Raw genomic sequence first — 16,524 nt, 5'->3', positions numbered from 1 at the left:
TCGCACCAGTTAATCCTATTATGCTATTGGACTGACATAAAAAGTCTACATACCTCTTTTTAAATGCCAGGTTTTGTGATAAAACACGAAGATGGTCCGCTTAAATTTTTGTCCACCATTAATGTAACCTACTGTACAATTCAGTTGAAAAACAAATGTTTTCGACAGGTGAGGTAAAAATAAACCACTGCGATAATCTGAATTCTTAAATACGCACACCCTCTTGTCACTGCGGATGTGGCTGTGTTCGGATTGAATCAATCATATTCAACCTCATGTTAAATGAGGTTAAGAACACACCTGCCACCATTTACAATGCCTCCAAATAACCCCAATTAAAGTTCAGCTGTTCAACTAGGCTTTTCCTGTTATTTTCGTGGTCACATCTTACTGCACAGGTTCCACAGCATCACAGGAATCTCATTGTTGAAAGGTAACATTCATCTTCACGGGAAGTGAACATGGCACGACAGTGACATTATCACAAACCAGACGTCTTTTCAAAATTAATGTAAAAACGAGAAAAATACTGGTGAGGCAGCCTGCTGAGCCATTTTGTCACAAACATTTTAAATAATGCAGTGGCTTTTTTCCCAACATTGTTTTCTGATAAGAACAGCAGTGGTCGCAGTTTTATGTTGCAGAGAGAAGGCAGGCAGTATACAAAGCCAAGTGACAATTACCATTTGTTTGAGCTTGTACAGTATATCGAATTCAGCCTCACCGCTTGGTGTCCTTGCAAGAGCTGAACCCCAAACTTTACAACTGTGAAGAAGACGTTCTTAGCACCTATCCACTGTTCTACCTGTTAGGTATGGGCAAGAACCAATATAAGGTATTGCGCCGATACCTGCCTTATTTTAATTTATCGGATGCTCGTGGAGGCTCCCAAAACCAGCCCCCGAAAAATCTGACATAAAGTCAGTCCTCCTGAACCGTAGATGGCGCTATACTGAGGCCGTTTGACACATTAACGAATTATCTTCGTCAGGAAGAAAGAAAGTCTTTGTCCTTGTCTTAAATGAAATTTTATACATCAAAAGTACGAGTGGTATCGGTGAGTGTGAGTACGTAAAAAGTAAATACGAAACTAAAGACTAAAGTGTTACTAAACAGCCATACTGCCTGTTATTGTCATACATTCAGAAAATACAGTACCAAATCCACTCTCTGTGGGTAAATGTTAAGAGTGGAAAAGGAATTCTGGAAATGTTACTTCTTCCAACAGACTGAAATTGAAATTGATTTGTTGTGTGCATTGCTGCGATGAAAGACATTTTGACTTACACGACAATGCGGCGGTTCAGGAACCAGTATTTGCGACTGTGCCGGTCATAGCCAACCGGCAGCTGGCGAAGGAAGGGTCTGGTTTTCTGTATTTCAGGGATGCAGTCGACCACACCAGCCACCTTGTGCGCTACACACACCTCGCACTGCCACTCGTCCTCTGGCACTTCCTGCAATGGTGGCTTCACACATTCCAGATGGTAAACGGCTGCGCAGGTCTCGCAGCATAGCAAGTCACCCAGGCGGTGGCACACCCGGCAGTGGTCGTCATAAGCTACCACGCCCTCTGACATGAGCTCTTCCCTGGCGATGTTGGTCGCCAGGAACTGGTCCACTAGAAACTGAAGAACTTTGATTTTGTTCTCAAAGGGTTCAAACGGATAATCCTCTCCTTCCTGGAAAGGGAGAATGTGTCGATATTCCGGGTCACTCTCACAGTATGCCCGTAATACCTCCGGCCAGGTCATGCCATCCACAAAATAAAGTGTGGAATTGACAGAATCCTTCACGTCAGCAGGCCCGAAGGTGGTGTTGGAAGTGTCCTCCTCTCTGAGTATAGCCTTGAGTAGGGAAATGTGGGTCTCTGCCAGGAGCGTGCACTGCTCCTGGCTGGCAACCGCTGCACAGAAATCCTCAAAACGGAAAGGGGAGAGCCGCAACACTGTGCCAAAGTTGCGGAGAACCTCGTACACAGCAGACACGTTGAGGAGCTGTGAGGTAGGAACCAAGAGGTCCTCGGAGGACTTCGGAAGCTCCAAGGGGGGAATGTCTTGTGCCTCCAAGACGGGAGACTGCGGTTGTACCACTCGACTCCTTCTTCGACCTGTCGGAGAGAACGGAACAAAGCCAGGAATGAGAGGAATGACCGCAATGTAACCCACAGCAAACCTTTTTCTTGTTGAAACGTTCGAAAATCAACATTCAAATGAGAGCACATATACTTTCAGAACTCCTTACCAGAGGAACTAAGGTTAGGAAACACTGTACATTCTGTCATTTGTAAGTAATTTGCTCTCAACATCTGTTGTTGCACACAGCATTTTTTTTCAAGGGCACCATTGTTTTGTTCTTACAGGATTTATCTGTCATTTGATGGACACCACGCTCGATCAGGCTTTCCATTCATTTTTATTTTAATTTTCTTTGTTATTACCTCTATATTTTTGATAATAAAAAGCAAAGGTGGCACAATGACATAATGTTTAATATGCCTCACAGTTCAAAACTCAATGCCAGCATTTTTGTGTAGTGTGTGCATGTTCTTCCGCTTGCTTTTGTGAGTTTTCTGCTGATAATTGGTTAATGTGAGTGTGAATAGTCGTTTGTCTATAGGTGCCCTATAATTGATTGGCTGGTGACCAGTACAGTGATGTACTGCCTCACTCACCACAAAGTCGGCTGGGATAGCCCTCATCACACTTGCAACCCTAATGAGGATAAGCATGATAGAAATTTGTAAACTATTCCAGCGGGGTGACAGGAAGCTGGAGTCAATCACAACTGGAATAGGATGCGAGGCGGGGATACACCATGGATGACTCACCTGTCAATCAGAAGTCTGACATAGACAGACAAGTTATGACAACCATTCAAAACTCGCTCACACCGATGAGAGAATTTGAATCTTTTATGAAGTTATCATACATTTGGGGCATTGAAGAAGAAGATGGATTACTCATCCATCCACCCATTTTCTGTACCACTTATCCCCCACTAGAGTCGTGGGTGAGCTGCAGCACATTCCAACTGACTTTGCACAAGAGACGTGGTAGACCCTAAATCAGTCACCAGAACCAACAACAAAGACTCATCCATACACACTTTGACACTGAAGGACAATTTAAAGTCTTCACTGACTGAAGAAGCACTTTTTTTAAGGTGGGATAAAACTGGAGTATGGAAGAAGGCTCAAACTACCGGTAAGCAGATCCGCATCGTTATTTGCAAGCCCGAAATTGCAATTTGCACCTCATAGAAACACATTAAAAAGCAAAGCAGCAAATGGGCATTTATGTGACACAACGTGCTTATGCCACCTACATGTGGGAAGTAAGAGGCAGAAGCGAAGCTATTTGACTGAGAATGCGGGAAGATGGCGACAACAAATGAAGAAAATGCGTGAGGAGAAAAAAAAACAGAAAAGGTCAAGAAAAGTGTGGGAACATTTCAGACTGAAATGCAAGTTTAGCACTGTGGCATGTTATTTTTGTAAGACAGACCAAAACGAAATTGCATAGGACCCAGGACAAGGTAAGAAAGATAAAAATACCAGCTCAAAACCATGGGAGTTATATTAATGTAGCTTTCTAACATAAAGTGAATGGTGCGGAGCGCAAGGTTTATGACTTTGGTTGAATATGCGGCTTGTTTATTATCATGGTGACAAGTACAGTATAGCATGCCCGTGACCATGACGACATTGTACAGGGCCGTGTAAGTTTTGCTTAGTGCATGAACTAGATGCTGTGTGACATATAACCTTTGTCGTACTTGAAGTGGCTACATTTTGAGCCATGTGGGTGATAAATACGAGCAAATGTGGTCAGTACAAAATGGGCCATGGACCCAAACAGAAGAGGGTTTTGGTTAAGTCAAATTAAAGATATACTGTACTGTGTTGGTTTCCTGTCAAGATGTCTCAACAACATAAATCTGCTTCATAAAACAAACACGGTCAGTTTACAAATAGTAGCACCATTGGGGAATTGAAATTTGGAGGTTCCATTCTAAGGCGTTATCAATTCCTCCATTTTACATCTCTCTTATTCTCACTCGCCTATCCCAACAAACTGACATCAAAGCTCAGAAAGGCCTAACAAGATCAATGAAGCACAATTTTGTTATGTTGTCTTGAATTGTCCCTAAACATTTCATCCACTGTCTAACAATGTGCTGCGCTACAAATGATTACATGAAAAAAACGTCCATAGGAATACAGTGCAGTATAAGTTTCTCTACCCGATTTCTTCTAAGTGGTTGCGGGCAGTAACGACACTGTAATAATGAATGAGATGACGTCTGCAACAAGTGGGGGAAAAGGGCGCCTCTCTTCAAAACAAAGAACTGTCAAACTAATTCGGGAGCCTGTTGCTGAACTGTGTGCCTGAATAAGACTTTATCATTTTGAAATCGTATGTATTACTACCACAAACAATTCTTAATCGATGAGTGACTGTGGAATTTACTATAGCTTAATACGTCAAAGTCGTTGTTTTATAATGAATAATAATTCGGAGTGCAAATGCATTTTAAAAGTTGTATTGGAACTATGACTAGGTGAGGACTTGAACGACTAAGAAGCGCAATGAATGAAAAGTAAAACACCAAACATCGATACAGTAATTTACATATACTGCAATGGGCATTATGAAAATACGGTGGAAATAATGTTTTACAGGGGGGGACGTCCTTTCTCTACACTGACAGGACCAATGCGCTGATCGGGCAAAAGTGCCTAAACCACGCGAGTCGGCTGAAGCGTGAGGCATTTCTTTGCAAAGCGTCGGTCGCAGAGCACAGGGGAAAACAAAGGCCCGTTTCTCCGTGCAAGCTCCATTTTGGACAATGCGCCTTGCTTTGTATTTGGAGGTAAAAATAAAATGCACTCTGCAAGACATGCAATTCCCACGTCGTGCATTTGCAAAAGAACGCGTACCTGGTGTGCTCCCGAGCGTGCTTTGGCTCCTCGTACTACTGTCGGTGCAGAAGCTGGCATCATCATCTTCATCAGCTAGTTCCCCGAGATAGTCCGAGTCGTTTGCCAAGGCCTCTTCTTCTTCTTCCAGATCCGACGAAGGGTTGTCGTTCAAGAGTTCGTCCTCCTCCGATCGGTAGCTTAAATTGTCGTCCTCCTCGTCGCTGTTGTCGTCGTACACCACCTTGGTCGGAGGCCGCTTCACTCCGCCTCTACTACCGCCACGGCCGCCACGAGAGCCCCTGCCTCTCCCTCTGCCTCCTCTGCCTCGCGATGTCGCGCTCGCTTCAGAGGTGGCGGCTACAACTTTCTTGCGGCCCCGGGACAAATTAAAGTTCTCTCGGCCTGATATTTCCGTGTCCACCTCGGTGGAACCGGTGACACAGGCGCCGTCGATTAAGCCGCGTCCACGACCCCGTCCTCTGGCCCGTCCCCGTCCCCTCATCCCTCTGCCCCTTCCACTCCGGGAGCCCCGGGCTGGCGCGGGTAAGCCTTCCCGCATCCCGGCTGCCAGTTTGGGCGGCCTTCCTCTTCTCCCCCTCATTGTAGGAGAGCGCCTCTTCTGTTCCGCTTCAATCCCGGAGCCGCGAGACGCCACGCGCAACGAAGAAAAACTGAGAAAGGAGCCGCAAACGGCTCATGCGAAAGTTGCCGCGAAGTTCCCACCTGCCCACGGTCTCAATTTTAGGGCGCAAAGCTTAAAGTGAATGGCCGGTGTCCCGCTCTGGGTCGCCAGCCGACGCCATTTTTCTTCTAGGCTCTCTCTCCGTTGAAAACACAGAAGGCCTCAAACCTGCGTCAAGCTAACTGGAGTTCCCAGGGAAGCTACCGGAAGCAGATGTTCCAGACCATCGAAATAAACCAAAAGCAATATCGTGACACGAATTACACACACACACACACAATACCTTGTTAAGGGCATACAATTTACAGACATGACGTGTTATTTATATTCCTCATAAACTGTACTCTAAGCTTCATTACTCTGTCATAACATTTGACATTGACGCGTAAGGGTTGGGAAGTACTGTCTTTTTAACCCTCCTGTAACTTGACACCTCCCACGGACGAGCGCCAATGACGGTAATCACGTGACTCACTATTCTACAACAACGCAATTTGCATGGTAGTTCACGAAACGAGTAACACATGCGAATACTGTACTCTGCTCACGGTGCCTTTAAAGAACTGTCTCGTGATGTGGGACCTGATCAGCTCAGACAACGAATGCAGTCGCTGCTTTTATAACTGACATGGCGCCACTGGGGTGACGGCGAACGAGGCAAGAGGATAGTCGTGAATCCGTTTAGCACAGCCACCCGAGCAAGTCGTCATAAAGTTAACCACACTTGGGAACAACTGCATACATTTATTCACCATACAGACAAACTGCATATTACGGTTAATTGTAAATTTCCAGTCATACAACACTATCCTCGTAATGGGAGCGCAGTTTTAAGATTAACCTTTTACTCTAATACAGAATAATTCCGTAAGTTGTCGTGGCCGAGTGGTTAAGGCGATGGACTAGAAATCCATTGGGGTCTCCCCGCGCAGGTTCGAATCCTGCCGACAACGTCATTGGTTTTGGCTCGACGGAACTAAATTGGATGTTTGTGTGTACTGTACTATGATTTTTATCCCACTCCCAAGAAAAAAATTGATCCGATGGACGTATAATAGATTCGTTTTTACAACATGGGAACAACATGTAAACGCAAGATAGAAAGTTCCTGAGGTTCAAACCCCATTCGCACCGAGATTCAAATCCATGACCCGTTCCTCTTTCTCATGTCCTCCATTTTTCAGCTTTTTCCTTTGTATTCCTCCTCCAAGCAGTCATTTATGCCCCATTTTAGCTCGCGAGGTTTAAGTGTAGAATAGGTCCCAAACTCATTTCTGTAGTTATGGTTTCCGTTGGACAGTGAAACAAATAAATGTACAATGTTATATTATTATTAGAAACAAAAATCTGAGGCCTGCAAAAATTAATCAAATACAACTTGAAAGGGGGATTTAGTCACAAAAATGCTTGCAATATCTCAACATTTTAAAAAGTGAAGACAATTTGCAATTTTGGTATTTTAGCAAAAAACACAGTTGCTGCACATAATTTGCTTTCAAGGGCCACAGATCTTAAGGAGACAGCGTGAGTGCTAAATATTTTCTGTCTCACCTGATACGTCATTTTTTTATGCTATCAGTAAAACTAATTCAAACACAAATATAACATACAGTATACTGACTTCGGAAAAATCAGAACACATTACAGGTCTGAAATCAATGGAGAAGTGCAGAGCGAGAACAGGTGCTTGCCAATAGTCTTCTTTGTCGTTCAGTAGTTTTATCAAGAGATGGTGGTATTGCACCGTCACTGTGCTATTGCTGCTTTTTCATGAGTGGCTGCGCAATCCCAGGTGGGGTTGGCTGCCTGCTGCTGCACTTCCCATGCAGTCCATGTGTTTGAATACATAAATTCAGCAATTGTAACTTGTGGACATCGCTGGATTCAAAAATAAAATCAATACAAAAGACAGACCAGTGAACTCAAATGGTAAATCATTTTATGGAGGCTCACTAATTATTACTACTCCCCCACCCACCCACCCCTTCACAAGCAGGTGAGGCTCTGCCTCTCCTGACTACATGCCTCTGCAATAGGGCACATACAAAAACATTTTACGGGTTACAGATATCCAGATTTCGCACATAATAAAAAATAGCAAATAAATGATCCATGTAGCACAACTGAGTGGTCAAGACTTTAACATTATCATTATACACGAAAATGTCATTTTAAATGCTTTATCACAATTGTTCTTAACAAATGACCTAAAAATGTATTGTGTTCTGGTGGCTAGCTTTAGGACATACAGTATTGAATCCCCTTCGAGTATCAGGTCTCTTCCAGATTTTCATCTGAAGTTTTTATTGTAAAGCATTACACAAATCTAAAACAGCTCTATAAGTTCAATTGAATACTGTCCAATATCTTGTTTTCTCTTCATGTGTTGGAGCGCTTGGAGACCTCCTTCAACTTTCCCGAGTTCAGAAAATAGCCTCACCTGAGGGTACACATGATCATAGGGTAACAATTAATCCCATATACATTTTATTTGATAATCATCATGAGGAGGAAACAATCAAAATTTTGTTAAACAGTTTCTGTGTTTACACTTTTACAAAGTTCCCAAATGAAAATCTGTATTTGATTTATAGATACAATTCATACTGCTTTCCACTGATAGGAACAAGAAGGCTGTACCTGAGACTTAATAAAGCTGTGGAAGTTTAGTAGTAGGACTTTGGCCTCTGGAGTCATGACTAGAACTGTGAAATGAGCATCCAACAACAAGCAAACCCAATCCATAACCTAAAAGAGAAAAAAAATCACCCCAACTGAATAATTTCTTAACAATGTCATAAACTACATTTGTTGCTAGCTATTGTGCTACAAAGTCAATACTGGCGCTCAAAGATGCAACATAACAGTAGCAATGAACGAAACAAGTCAATTAGTCAATGACTACACGTTTGTATTCACTTTGCATGTAAAACATTGCAGCGTATATTGCCAGTGTGTACTCAGTCCGCAGCAATTGTTCTACTTCTTTTATATTCAATTGTATAATGACAATTATTAGTATTGTAATTATTGTTACAAACCTGTGTCACACTGGGTGATCGATAGCCATGACTCTGCGGAAAAGCGTCTTCGTTATATTTTAAGTAGAGGAAGTGCAGATACTGCAGGAAAAGCTTGATAGGATGAGAAATAAGAGTCATCATTAAATGAAAAGTCTGCTTGATGAAGCAATGCTTGATTTGCTCCAACTCTCTGAATACAAACGCGCGTGCGCGGGCGTCAGAGTGAATTTCCCAACGCACCTCACCCTAAGACAGGAAATTTTGGGTGCCAGTCACGGCTCTAATTTTAGTATATACAACTTACACCTGACTACAAGTCATAGGACGAGCCAAACAATGAAATCCCTCCCCCTGCAATTTTTAGTCCAAAAATATTGGAGGACAGTCCATGATCAGAGGAAAATATAGTGCAGCCAAGGAACTTACAAACACGTGTTGAGATGAAAGATCTTTCAAATGTGGAAGGAGGAGGTCATCGGTGTACGCCGTCTGTAGGATCTCATTTCTGCACAGCTCCAGTCAAGATAACTTCACACCATCTATAATTCTGAAGATTATGCACCGATATACTGTTCTTTATTCCCGTCATCACCTGAAAAAGTGTGTGTGTGTGCGTGCGTGTCTGCCAGTAAAAGGATACAATAAAACAGCCTTCTGTAAACCAACTGGACAGCTTTGCCCTGGTGCCGTTGATTTCTTATTCTCCTCGTCTGCTTTTGGCATCGTGACATCTGAGTGGTCCTCCAAAGACGAGGTGGAGTTAAAACCATTCCGCAAGCCAACCTGGCAATGTTCTCTGGATGTCAGAGTTTCCATGAAGGAGAGGCTGTCAGGCTCCAGGTTCACTTTCTCTGCTTCACTGTCTGGCATGCTGTAACAGAGTGTTGAATATTAACATTTTATTTTATACAGAAAGAAAATTGTTTTTTGAAATATATATATTTTTTCCAAATAGTTGATTTGTTTCATGCGGTTAACGTTACAACTCTACCTAATAAAGGCCTTCAAGCAAGTGCAGGTGACGGCTTCTGGGATGTCAGGAAAAAACTGTAGGCAGAGCTGACACAGGAAATAATCCTTCTTTTCCAGGGCCAGTTGCACGAGGTCAGGGCACACACTGTAAAGGAAATTGCAGTAAGTGTCATCTGTTTCTAAAATAATTTTCTATATGGTGCTGACAAAATTAAATCTACTCTATATTCGTGACTGAACACGTATATTATATTTCTGTGGGACCTTGTGGAAGCAACTGTTGACAATCTCATACCAGCCAGTTGGAAATTCCAAATGTGCTTTTATTTCAAGATTCTTGCAGAACAGTAACTCAATAGCAAAAGTTTCTAAATAAAGTCATTGACACCTCTGTAGTGAATTGATCAGATTAAATCAATACTTTACTGATGCGTAGGTTTAGTGTGCAAGTACAGCAAATGATGCCTCTCAAGTCTTTTCTAGAGAAAAACACCATTATAACTTTACTAACCTGTGGCAGAGAGATTGGGTGTGTACTAGCTGTGCCAGCGTGATCGGCGAATAGAAGGCAGTATCGGCCAAGCTGCGGGACACCAGAGTCGATGCCAGCGGTCCCACTGACTGATTCAGGTCCTGGATGTCTGTTCTGGAAAAGAGGCCTTCGACTCCTTTCTGCACTTCCTCTACTGGTGCTGTCTATGTGACAAAAAAAATAAGCAAGGACTTATTTTATCTCAGAAATGTACCATACCGGATATCAATCAACAGCGGTAGGCAACGGCAACATATCCCACAAGATATCAAAACTTTCTTCCATTGCACAAGTATGGAATCAAAGTGTAGCTGATGCACCAAGAGAGGAAGTTGCTACATTACATTACACTCTAACCTTTAACAACCATTCAACCTTCCCCCCAAAATGTATGAATGAAACATGATCCGAAAACAAACATCAACAAAAAAATATTACCTTGATGAGTTCCAGAACTTGCTCAACTGTTAAACCGGTGCAAGACTGACTCTTACGTGTACTTCTCTGGAAAGACAGTAGAGTAATTAAGGATCACATGTGCATAATGAAGCCACAATAAACTACAGGTGCCGCTATAGACAAACATGAGAAAAGGATGCACTTAGCTCAGTTCATAGTCGTTCAGACAAACTGGCCTATCATTTTAGGATTTGGGATTGGTTGAAACAAACCCACTCTGTTAAATGGAACTATCCTTGGAAAGTTAGATTTTACATACCAACTTCCTGGTCTCTATTGCTCTGGAGGGCTGAGTTTTCTCTTCATGTAAGATGTTGTTCCAGGAAGGCACTGACACTAGAGGTTTGGAATCTGTTAAATTTGAAAGAAAACACATTGAGCGACCAATCAGCTCATTACACCCTTTGAATGTAATATTAAAGATTAGATGCCATAAACGTGTAAGAATGAGAAATCATTTCAGAAGTTGTCATAAATATAAAACAGCTGGATATGATCCCAGTTAAGGCGCTATTTATTTATTGAAAGAGAGAGAGAGAGAGAGAGAGAGAGAGAGAGAGAGAGAGAGAGAGAGAGAGAGAGAGATGACACTGAATGTTTTTTCTTTAATTGCCACTTCACACGTTTAACTCTTCCACATTAAAAGTGGAAAAAACTGTCTTGGTCGAGTATGTAGACATTTCCTGAACAAAATGTGGGAGTCGATGCACTTAGGCATCAGGTGTGTTCTTGTCATGCATCGTGTCCAATGTTTTGATTGATTTAGATCACCTTCGTTTCTGGACTGCTTCAGTTTGCCCAAAGCGGAAGCGAGCGAAGAATTGGTGCATCCATATGGAATAACTGACAGTGTTTTGCCATGTGGAATGAACAACTTGTTGGAATAACACCAAAGCTGAAAATAAAAGAGAAAGGTAACTCAATAACAATAATGGGTCGGCGTGAACTATTCGTTTGTAAACTGCTATAAAGTTGTGAGGAGGGAGTAGTATCCCGATCACAGTGGAGAGCAGACGTGATACTCTACCAAAGTCATACAGTCCTCCATCAGCACTCAGCAGCTGGAAGGACAGGGAACATTGGCCTACGGTCCAAAAACTGACCAAAGAGGTCATTGTTCAAATTTTAACTTGCTCATTGGCCATGCTGCTAACTTAGCTAACCTTGCAAAGCCAAAGTCCCGGGCACCTTTTAATCATTAAAATTAAACATTCAGCTCTATGGATTAAAACAACAACAACAACAACAAAAAACAACGCATGTGTTGTGTCCCTACCTGTCCAAAGATTTTACCCGCGATTTCTTTTCCTGCCTGAAGTGTCTGGAAATTTATATTCCAGATGCAGAGGAAGTCTGAAAGGCAAACACAACACTGAAGCCAACTCAAACTACTTTACTCAGATTCCTGAGTATGTTCTTAAATAGATGCAGGTAAGATCTGTCCAGCTCTCAATACAAAGTGGACCCCCACATACTCATTTGGCACCCGGGCAATCACCTATTGCATTTTTTTTGTCAATTAAAAAATTACTTTTAGCTAGGTGGCTAATCAGCGTCCCCCCCACCACCCCCAATATTTTTTGGGTGGTTATTAAAAACACACACACAATTTTAATGGGTGCCATTCAATCAAGAAGTTTCCCTATTTGTGGGCCAGCTTCTGCAAAGGCAACTGGATAAAACTCAAAAAGCCAGAAACAGTTTTCCAGAATGTTTGGTGTGAATAATAAAACAGGGGACACCACAGAGTGTCGTATGTTGAAACACATTTGTCAACTTAAAGAGGAAGTCCACCCCAAAAAATTATTTCAGAGAATGTGTTCTCTGCATTCCTACTTGTCTAAACACGGCATTGTGATTTATATTGTATTTGTGGAACACGTGTTAAGCAGTAAAATCCACCCGTTTTTGTCCATCTCAGGGGTCGGCCCTTTTGCCAGTTGCTGTGGACCGAAAACAACAACAAAATTTTTCTCAGGGCTCAGGTAACGACCAATCAGGGCCAGCTTCAGAAGAAAGGTGAGCCGTGATTAGTCGTTTCCCGATTTTGCTGCTTAACTTATATCTCACGTCACCAATATTAATCAGAATGCTGTGTTTCGACTCGCAGAAGCGCATAGTGCATATTAGCGTCAAGAAAATTTTGGGGTTGACCCTTTAATGCATAAGTGAGTCATATGCTCCAATGAAATGCAAAAATGGAGAGAACATTTTCAAGTAGATAATGTCATATACCTTTACCAGTTCCAGCAGAGGGGTGCGGAACGCCAACCACAGCAACGTGGGCTTCATCTAGGAGGAGGGCAGAAGCCGCATTCAACTGGTCCCCGTCAACAGAAAGAGCCAGCAGCAAATTACGGGGCAGTGAAAGGGTTTGAGACCCCTCATCGGCCCCCGGGCCCAACACAGAAATCACACTCTGGTACACATGCCCATTAGGATCTGCATTACAGAGAAACAAGAAGGCACAGATGAACTTAGTCTACTGTGTTGCTGATACTTGGACAATGTCTACCAACAACAAATTTAGCAGTCTCTGCAACAATGCTTCTTCATCTTCGAGCACAAGATTTTCTGTTAACTCATTATTATGTCATCAGAGTTATTTAAACAGAAGAAATGGATGCTTACAGAGGTAAAGCAGATGGATGAGTTTATCTCTGTAGGACGCAGAGAAGCTGAGAGGGGACCGGCTGGAATTTTCTTGCTCCAAACGGTACTTGTGCAGTATGTTTGGTTTTAGTTTCTGCACGTACAAAAAGTTGTCCCCCTTCTAAAGAAAGACATTGAAATTTAGTAAAGGCCAATTAGGAAGTAAGGAACACAGGCAGTAATCACAAAATAAAAACAAAGAGAAATACAGGGAAAACAGTATTTTCATTAAAACAATACTTGCTGGACGAGTATTTTAAGTTATTCAGGTGATGACAATAAATCTTAATTTACTCCAACTCATGGCATTCGAGTTTGCCATTCCTCTTTGAACAACTTGGTGTGTTACTCTGTTGCACTCCTATATTGTAATATTTACATTCCTCATGCCCCTATCACCATGTCACAAAACCAGATTGAGGTTTACCCAATATGGAGCAAGGTAAGATGACGCATCTGTAGCTCTTGGTGAAAAATAAACTTTGGATTTGTGTGATTTGTCATGATAAAAGCACCACAAAACAAGTTGTAGTACCATTTCTGTTGTGAAGATGACAAGCTGCTGGGTTCCTGCCACTATGTTGGTGCTCCACCTGGATACAAAAATAATTATCAAGACAGCAGCACAACTGAGTGAGGCACCTAAAAAAAAAAACTTTTTAAAAAAACAACCAAAAAAAACCTTACAGACTAATCGTCTCGGAGTGCATTTATTTCACTTGACCCAATTTCTCAAAGTCTCATTTAACTTGTGCGCTGTCTCATGTTGGAATAAGACTTGTTTTGCTGCGGATTTAGAGCTCTACTAAGGCTGCGGGTCAGAGCCTGCTAACATCAGAGCTAGTGGGTCATAGGGAACTCCTTTACTTATGCACCACGTACCTACCCAATGGTGTTGTAGGTCATAGTTTGCACAGTGTAATCATTACAAAGTGTTGCATTGAAGCAACCGATCATTTATCTTCACAAAGTGAAGCCACATTATTGCCTCTGCTTGCACTCTGCAAAATGCCTTGCATCTCGGGATCTGGGTTTCCTTCCTGATTTAATTTTTTTCTATTATTGAGCAAGTTGGATTGATATTGATCACCTCTCTATTGCAATACATTTTGATCTTGAATGATTGTTCCACCCTAAATATAGCACGTAGATCTATCAAAAGGTATAAAAAATACTTTTTGGTAACATTTCACAATATTTAATGTTCTGGCTGTAGTTTGCATTTTTGTAAAACTACACGTTTGCATTCTAAGAAGCCTGAAATACCTTGCACCCCTTGTATAAAGTAAGTACAAAACAGCTCCGTACACCACAACAACTACAATATGAACAGCTGTGTACAGTATACATTGTATTTCCGTCACCTCTCTGAGAGTGCATCACAATCTTTGCAAAGGCAAATTATTTGATTTGCAATGCCAAATTGCCATGGCACAATGTTACCTAATGGTTTCATCTGGAGCCAAGACTTCCTCAACAGGTTGCTGAGGAGCGGAGAGAAGAGAATCAAGAAGTCTCACAGCTCCTCTCTGAAACAAGACCACAGGATCTCCTCCAGCAACACAGTGGACCCTCCATATGTCCGACGGCACCTGGGCAAAACGCAGTTGAACATTCAACCATTCAACACATTTGAAATTAAGTCGGTCAAGCTATAGTACATGACTTCCTAAATACAGCTATTATATTAATTAAATGTCCATGTCACTTGTAACCTGTATTAAAACCAAGTAAACTGAGATTTATGACGAAAATTAACAGGAGAGGCTACAATCATTTGAAATGATTCGCCTTTCATCATAAATTAAAAGAATGATATTTACCGTCGCTTTAAATGTCTTATCCAAGACAACATCATCTTCCTTCCAGATTCTGATCACCTGAAAAACATACAAAATTAAAATTTACATTTTGATAGACCCTGCTACGATGACTTTATTTAAATGTGTCTACCTTGTTGTCTGTGACTGTCACATATTCTTTAGTGTGTGTGTTGTAGACTGCTGGACAGGTCAAACAATTTCCTTGTTTCACAGTCCAGCTTCCGAGTGGCTTCTGGTCCGAAACCTGACAGAAACAGAAACACACAAACACACAAAACAACAAAAATATCAGTGACAATGTAACTTTCAACATGAACTCTGGAAATAATTAGAAGACAGCAATAAACACACTATTATCTCAGAAACATCTCCAAAATGTCTAAAGCTATTCAGATAATAGGAGGCAATTTCGATCATTTATATTTACCTCTTTGGTAATTAAAGTGTTGTGCTAAAGAAGTAAATGTTAGCATAAATGTCTAGTTGATACCAAATTTTAGTTCCACGCTACAGAACCATCTACCGCCTCACCATTAATTAGCACAGTTCCTCTATTTAGTGCATTTCATTTATTTTAGTTGCATGATAACAATTATGAAAAGAACCGACGGTGCCAACGAGAGTTGTGCAAGTTTCAACTCTCCATTCCAGCTACCTAGCTTACTTAGCCACGGCTTGCTAGATGCTCTATAAACACGTTTAAAGTTACCTTGTAAAGAGTAACAGATCTGAAGGCGTCAGTGACGATTACATGGTCGCTATCCCGCTCCTCTTCGATGCCCTGAATGCTGGAATTTGTCAGATTCTGAGATGGAACTATTCCACACAACGTGTATCCCTCATACAGCGCGGCCATGCTTGTCCAAGAGAGACGGGACTTTGGTCGTTCTCGCGAGACTAGGGGAAAACGCGCAATTGGAATATGAATTCGTCACTGAAATTGAGTTGGATTTGACACCGTCACTGGGAACGCTGTGTCGGCTACATTACGTTTCCAAAATCGCCTAATCAATTGAGGCATTTTGAGGAAGTGAATCTGAAGCCGTGCGCTACTCTGAGAGTAGCTGTTTTCGCTACCATTAATATTGAAACGGATCCAGCACACGCTCAAGGCGACTGGAATTAAAGCGTCAAACCCGGAAGTGTATATATCCATCCATCCATTTCCCGAACCGCTTAATCCTCACTCGGGTCGCGGGGGGGTGCTGGAGCCCATCCATGCAGGACAGTTGCCCTCCAGGACCGGAGTTTGACACTTATGAAGTAGGTTATCCCATTGTGCGCAATTTGCAGCACGGCACAGCATTGAATGCAAACACGAGGCTAATAATCACAGCCAACAGGGAGAGATGGAAAACATGCAGCACAGCGACCCCCTGGGTTTGGATTTTGACCCACATGATTTACTTATTCCATGTATTGGTAGGAAGGGATGTTCTTTTTCAGCATTAATCGTT

At 42.1% G+C, this 16,524-nt stretch overlaps 3 protein-coding genes and 1 non-coding gene across 7 annotated transcripts in view; 2 read left to right on the top strand and 2 right to left on the bottom strand.

The window, feature by feature from the left end:
* The window catches only part of LOC127612719 (nucleosome-remodeling factor subunit BPTF-like), a 41,082-nt gene extending 35,292 nt beyond the window's left edge, over nucleotides 1-5,790 (bottom strand). For all 4 annotated transcript variants that reach the window (XM_052083480.1, XM_052083479.1, XM_052083481.1 and 1 more), the window contains exons 1-2: nucleotides 4,943-5,790; nucleotides 1,288-2,110 (exon numbers count right to left, since the gene is read on the bottom strand). In XM_052083480.1, the coding sequence (XP_051939440.1) occupies nucleotides 1,288-2,110; nucleotides 4,943-5,525 (1,406 nt within the window). In that variant the 5' untranslated portion in view covers nucleotides 5,526-5,790. The remainder of the gene's footprint in view (nucleotides 1-1,287; nucleotides 2,111-4,942) is intronic.
* Nucleotides 1-16,524, top strand: part of LOC127612741 (protein kinase C alpha type-like) — a 152,053-nt gene that overhangs the window by 32,298 nt on the left and 103,231 nt on the right. The window lies entirely within an intron of this gene.
* trnas-aga (transfer RNA serine (anticodon AGA)) lies at nucleotides 6,478-6,559 on the top strand. Its single transcript has one exon. It is a non-coding gene; the product is annotated as a tRNA-Ser (tRNA).
* Nucleotides 7,529-15,960, bottom strand: nol11 (nucleolar protein 11). Its single transcript, XM_052083520.1, has 18 exons — nucleotides 15,777-15,960; nucleotides 15,198-15,311; nucleotides 15,068-15,124; nucleotides 14,688-14,836; nucleotides 13,780-13,837; nucleotides 13,224-13,365; nucleotides 12,828-13,034; nucleotides 11,869-11,945; nucleotides 11,364-11,487; nucleotides 10,852-10,943; nucleotides 10,572-10,637; nucleotides 10,113-10,297; nucleotides 9,621-9,746; nucleotides 9,270-9,500; nucleotides 9,056-9,134; nucleotides 8,648-8,740; nucleotides 8,247-8,354; nucleotides 7,529-8,046 (listed from the first exon to the last, which is right to left on the bottom strand). The coding sequence occupies exons 1-18, from the start codon at nucleotides 15,921-15,923 to the stop codon at nucleotides 7,933-7,935; spliced, it is 2,169 nt and encodes a 722-aa protein (XP_051939480.1). The 5' UTR covers nucleotides 15,924-15,960; the 3' UTR covers nucleotides 7,529-7,932.

The sequence above is a fragment of the Hippocampus zosterae genome, chromosome 13, assembly GCF_025434085.1.
Source record: "Hippocampus zosterae strain Florida chromosome 13, ASM2543408v3, whole genome shotgun sequence".
Taxonomy (NCBI): domain Eukaryota; kingdom Metazoa; phylum Chordata; class Actinopteri; order Syngnathiformes; family Syngnathidae; genus Hippocampus; species Hippocampus zosterae.
This window is presented reverse-complemented; position numbering and strand designations above follow the sequence as displayed.